Source organism: Panthera onca, chromosome E1 (assembly GCF_046562875.1).
Source record: "Panthera onca isolate mPanOnc1 chromosome E1, mPanOnc1 haplotype 2, whole genome shotgun sequence".
NCBI lineage: Eukaryota > Metazoa > Chordata > Mammalia > Carnivora > Felidae > Panthera > Panthera onca.
The window spans coordinates 51716099-51722277 of NC_138352.1; the positions used below are offsets into that span (position 1 = coordinate 51716099).

The window sequence follows — 6179 nt, forward strand, 5'->3', positions numbered from 1 at the left end:
CTGTCTGTCTGTCTCAAAAATAAACATTAAAAAAAATTTTTAATGCTTCCAAGAAATAAAATAAAATAAAATGCTTCCATACTTTCACAATCAAATCCCACTTTTCCTTGTTACAAAAAAATCCAAAGACTAAAAAATCAGGCATTGAGTAAAATTTCTATGTTCTTAAAACAGACTGCAGGAGTTTTAGGAATCTGTACAATAAACATTAAATCGGCCACCTGACCACTCCCTCCCTCAAACCATCCTACAAACCAATCTTCCTCCCACTCCCACTCCCCACAATGGCGACTTTAGAAATTTCCGAAATATCCTCTACCAGTTCGGTTCCTTCTAAAGGGGACCAGGGATGGAGGCACGAGGGCACGGGAGTCATAGTGGAGAAAAAGGCTACAGGCCTAAAGCGTAAAGTCTCTAGGCCTAACACCTAAAGCGGATGTGTGCGGGCACAGCACAACCGGTCTACACAGCCGGCTCCGCGGACACCCCACTCCTCGGGGAGTTGCGCTTTAAGTTCCTTATAGCAGGTTGAGAGTTCAGGCCCCACAGTTTTAAGAGGAAGGCGGAGCCCCAGCTGGTGTTTTTCCAGGAAGCACTTCTTGAGCTCAGAGGAAAGCGGGGAGAGAAGGCCAAGCGCCGGTCGTTTCATTCATTGCTCCTCTTTCTCCCCCTCCCTACCATCCCTCCGCCTAGACTTTCTCTCCTCTTTTCCCAGTGCGAGCTTGACGTCTGTCTCCTGGATACCAGACAGCCAATCGCCTAGTTGCTAAGGGAGAAGGGCGGCCAATCAGGCGTCGTTGCTACCTGTGGGTAATATTTTTAGCCGAGAGGGACGCTCGGTTCCACTCCCACTGTAACTTCGTGTATTTCTCTGCTGCAGGTTGTGAAAAGGGCGCTTACCCGCCTCCCTGGAGTCCCTCTCTTTCCCCGCTCCCTGTTTACCCGCTCACATTTCAACCGAAGATTATCTTAAACGTGCATTACAGGAAGGCACCGTGTTTATTGTGTGTATTTATGTTCAAATACATTTGAATACACGCATGCATATATATACTTGGATACGTACGCAGTTTGGCACGGAGGCCTGGGTTGGGACCTTTGGAATAAAATGTGATTCTTCTTACAGTCTCAAGCCACCCCACGTCCGAGTTGCTGCCAGATCGCATGGGGAGGTCTGAAGTGGGATGCAGAGGCAGTTAAACTGTCACCTGGGCGGGAGGTGTGGCCAGGTGGTCTCTCTTCCCCACCCCCAGCCTGGCACGGCAGCTTTGGGTTCTGCTGTTGCCACTCTCTGGGTGGCAGTTGGCCTAGGCCCCTGAGGTGATTAATATTCAATTAATCGGGTGCACGAGTCCCTGTCACAGTTCGCCCTTTCTCTAGGCTCTCCTGGGTGCACTGGAGGCCGATTTGGTAGCTCGTTCACGAGTGGGATTTTCCTGGGCCACAGTCCCACTCGGGTAGTGCATTTTTGTAAACTGTCCCCTCCTTCTCGAGGCTCTCCTCCCGTTCTTCCCCGCCGCCCCGCCACCTGCCTCGCTCCCCTCCCCCCTCTTCTCTCCGGTGCTCTCCGCCCAGATTTAGCGTCAGCCGCCCCACCCACTACCGTCGCCCTCACTGGCACGTCTGCCCCCCAATCCCGTTCCCAGCTTTCTCTTAATCCCACCCACAGTGGCTTCAGAACGTCGGTTCATTGGCCATCGTGGAGCCCGAGGGGTGTGGCCTTGTCCACTCAGCCCTCCGCCGCCCGTCAGGACATGGGCAGGCGAGACTTGACCAATGGCATCGGGGGGCAGGGCAGGGGCGGAGCCGCTGCTGAGGGTCTGGGGTGCGGGGCCGCAGGGCGGGGAATGGTTACGAGGCCCGGAGCTGTGTGACGCGAGGCGGGCGCGCGCGCACCCCTACGGGAGGGGATGGGGGCAGGGAGGAGACTATAAAACGAGAGGCGGGGCGCGCGCCGCGGCAGAAGGAGCGAAGCTCTGGCCCGGCGCGGAGTGGGCGCACTACGGGGACGCTGGGCCGGGCACCGGGCTGTGTGGAAAAGCGAGCGCGCTCGCCTGACCCGTCGCCGCCACCCCGAGCCACAAGGGTCGAGTTCCTGAGGCCCGCGCCGAGGCCCCCGTCCTCCGCCCGGCGGCGCCGTCTTGCATTCAGCCAGCTGGCCGCTGCCGACCCTCCCGAGCCCCCGCCCTGCCGCCCCTTCTCCCCCGCCCAGCGGCCGGGTCTGTGGTGGAAGCAGCCAGTAAGTATCGAAGGGCGGCGGGCGGGGTCCGGAGGCGGAGGGGCTGCAGCGGCGTCGAGCCCGGGGCCCTCGGGGACGGCGGCGTCGCGGCCCGGGCGCGGAGGGGAGCGGCTCCGAGGGGCCCCAGCGCGCCCGGGGCCCGGAGGCGGGGCCGGCCGGCGCGTCGGTCTCGGCTCGGGCCGGGAGGGTGAGCAGGGAAGGGCTGCCCGGGCCGAGCTGACGGGAATCGGGGGTTGGGGCGCCCGGAGGAGCGGCGAGCTCGAGGGGGACGCTGGGGTCCGCGGGGCCGGTGGCCGCCGGGACTGAAAATGGTGCGGGGGAGCCGGTGCTCCCGGGCTCTGGCCGGGTCCCAGGAGCCTCGGGCGGGGGGCGGGGGGCGGGAGCGGCGGGTCAGGTTACGGCGGGGGGAGGGGAGCGGCTGACCCGGAGCGGCCGGCGCCCCGACCTGCCGGGTGCCCGGCCCCGAGTGGTTGCTTTGCCATTTCTCGTGGCCTTCCTCCTCCTCCTTTTCGGAGGAGACTTGTACTCTCCTCCTCCTCCTCTCTTCCTCTTCCTCCTCCTCTTCCTCCTTCTCTTCCTCCTCCTCTTCCTCCTTCTCTTCCTCCTCCTCTTCCTCCTCCTCCTCCTCCTCCTCCTCCTCCTCCTCCTCCTCCTCCTCCTCCTCCTCCTCCTCCTCCTCCTCTTGCTGCTGCTGCTTGCTGCTGCTCCAGCGCTTGGGCTCCGAGGGCTGTGAGCTGAAATCTAATGAGACCCAACTGGCTGTTTATGTAATTCTTCACACTCCTGTCTTAAGGCGTTGCTTTAAAACTACCTTCTGCGGAGCCTGAATTTCGCTCGGCTGCACCTTCAAGCAATTTGGCTTAATCAGCTGCCTTCGCCGGCACTCCGGCTTTGGGCTTGCAGAGTGTAGTTTGTGGGCCGCCGGGGATCCTTTCCCTTTGTCATCACGAATATGGAACATGGAACAGATGGATTAATACCAACTTGAGTTTTAAATGTCCTTTTAAATCAGCCTCAGTGTACGAATAGATTCCTTTTGCAAATATCTTCTGTTTGCCCTTGATCTTTTCTTCTCCCCACCCAGTGCTGATCCAGCAAACGTTTAAAGGTCGACCTTATCGTACCAGCCTCCCCGGCTGTTCTCTTATCGTGAAGGAGGGAGGTGGTTTTGAAAATCAGAATAAAACTCAGAAGCCCTCCCCTTTAAAGAGAATAATCAATAGAGTGTTGAAATTAATTATTGCTTTTGTTGCACTTGCTGCTAAAGAGAAATTTTCAGACTTAGAAAAATATACATTGAAAAGAAAAGGCACAGAGAACCTCGATTATTACAGTGTATGCCCTTAGTATTCAAGAGGGTAGCTATATGGGATAATTTGTTTCATAATTATCGTTCACAAGGTCGGCAATTCATTTAGTATTTAGTATTTTTAATTTTAGCATCATGTACTTTGGAAATCAAAATAATTTCCCTAACTCCTCAAATGTCTAAATGTTTAACGATACAGCAGATTGAAGCAGCATAAATCCAGAATGAATTGAAATACAAAGTTCACTTCTAAATTGGTGAATAGGAATATGATCACTTTCTAAAACTGGTATATATGTGTGTGGAGGTGGGTGGACGGGTGTCTGGAGTAGAGTTTCCAATAAATAATCTTGTGAGAATTGAGGGAAGAAATACGCTACATGCGCTAGAGAGATACTGTTTTTTTAGAACTGTATTCAGGAAAAGAAAAAAAAAGTAATAGGGTTGAAAATTTTGTTTTAAGTGTAAATCCTAAGTTTTCCCATGAGATTTTGAACTTCAATAAACAATTTTCTATTGTACGTTCCTTTATTTTGTGCTATTTATATTTTTCTGACTTGCCAGCCTATTAAACTTTTCCTAAAGTAACGTTACTCTGGGGGTAGAAGAGGTTGTGGGACTGAGATTTATCTTATTTGGACATGTTTGTTTTTGTTTTTGTTTTGTTTTTCTTTAAGGAGCAAGACCACTCAAGGTGAAGGATAACCTACAGAATACCAGCACTCTGAATGAGAATTTGTTTCTCTGCCACAAACTGAACACTTGTGTGTGTGTGTGTGTGTGTAGGGGGGAGTTGAAACACAGAGCTCACTTTGTGGCATAGCAGCTATGCAGCTTGAAATCCAAGTAGCACTAAATTTTATTATCTCGTATTTGTACAATAAGCTTCCCAGGAGACGTGTCAACATTTTTGGCGAAGAGCTTGAAAGACTTCTTAAGAAGAAATACGAAGGGCACTGGTATCCTGAAAAGCCATACAAAGGATCAGGGTTTAGATGTATACACATAGGGGAGAAAGTGGACCCAGTGATTGAACAAGCATCCAAAGAGAGTGGTTTGGACATTGATGATGTTCGTGGCAATCTGCCACAGGATCTTAGTGTTTGGATCGACCCGTTTGAGGTTTCCTACCAAATTGGTGAAAAGGGACCAGTGAAGGTGCTTTATGTGGATGATAATAATGAAAATGGATGTGAGTTGGATAAGGAGATCAAAAACAGCTTTAACCCAGAGGCCCAGGTTTTTATGCCCATCAGTGACCCAGCCTCATCAGTGTCCAGCTCTCCGTCACCTCCCTTTGGTCACTCTGCTGCTGTAAGCCCTACCTTCATGCCCCGGTCCACTCAGCCTTTAACCTTCACCACTGCCACTTTTGCTGCCACCAAGTTCGGCTCTACCAAAATGAAGAATAGCGGCCGCAGCAACAAGGTTGCACGTACTTCTCCTATCAACCTCGGCTTGAATGTGAACGACCTCTTGAAGCAGAAAGCCGTCTCTTCCTCAATGCACTCTCTGTACGGGCTTGGCCTGGGTAGCCAACAGCAGCCGCAGCAACAACAGCAGCCATCCCAGCCACCGCCGCCCCCACCGCCGCCGCAGCAGCAGCAACAGCAGAAAGCCTCTGCTCTCTCTCCTAATGCCAAGGAATTTATTTTTCCTAACATGCAGGGTCAAGGTAGTAGTACCAATGGAATGTTCCCAGGTGACAGCCCCCTTAACCTCAGTCCTCTCCAGTACAGTAATGCCTTTGATGTGTTTGCGGCCTACGGAGGCCTCAACGAGAAGTCTTTTGTCGACGGCTTGAATTTTAGCCTAAATAACATGCAGTATTCTAACCAGCAATTCCAGCCTGTCATGGCTAACTAGAAAAAGAAAAAATGTATCTTACGAGTTGAAATGCACGGGCCCAAGGGGGATTTTTTTTTTTCACCTCCTTGAGATTTTTTTTTTTTTTTTTTTTTTTTAAAGCTTATAGTAAGGATACATTCAGGCTTGGTTACAAAAATAAAACATGCATCATTTTTCATTTGCCAACCAAGCACAAAGTTATTTTATACTGACTGTATATTTTAAAGTATACTCTCAGATATGGCCTCTTACAGTATTTAAGATATAGCAAGGACATGGCTGATTTTTTTTTTATAAAAAATTGGCACTAATAAGTGGGTTTATTGGTCTTTTCTAATTGTATAATTTAATTTAGTACAAAGTTTGTAAAATATCAGAGGATATATATATTGTTTCTACGACATGGTATTGCATTTATATCTTTTTACTACAGTGATCTGTGACAGCAGCAGCTTCATGTTGTATTTTTTTTACTGAAATTGTAAAATATCCATCTTAAAGACATCAACTATTCTAAAAATTGTGTACAGGATATTCCTTTAGTGGTGGAATTAAAATGTACGAATATTTGCTTTTTCAAAAAAAATGTATTTTCTGTTAAAGGTTTAAAGATTTTTGCTATATATTATGGAAGAAATGTAATCGTAAATATTAATTTTGTACCTATATTGTGCAATACTTGAAAAAAACGGTATAAAAGTATTTTGAGTCAGTGTCTTACATGTTAAGAGGGACTGAAATAGTTTATATTAAGTTTGTATTAAAATTCTTTAAAATTAAAAA

The 6179-nt window shown here is 49.5% G+C and overlaps 1 protein-coding gene across 2 annotated transcripts; it reads left to right on the forward strand.

Moving 5' to 3' along the window:
- The first annotated feature begins 625 nt into the window (after positions 1-625).
- On the forward strand, positions 626-6179 carry TOB1 (transducer of ERBB2, 1). Of its 2 annotated transcripts, none has more exons than XM_060646417.3 (2): positions 626-806; positions 4226-6179. In XM_060646417.3, the coding sequence occupies exon 2, from the start codon at positions 4377-4379 to the stop codon at positions 5412-5414; it is 1038 nt and encodes a 345-aa protein (XP_060502400.1). In that variant the 5' UTR covers positions 626-806; positions 4226-4376; the 3' UTR covers positions 5415-6179. The 2 variants fall into 2 exon arrangements, with proteins under 2 accessions (XP_060502400.1, XP_060502399.1); XM_060646416.3 differs by lacking the exon at positions 626-806 and adding an exon at positions 1969-2239.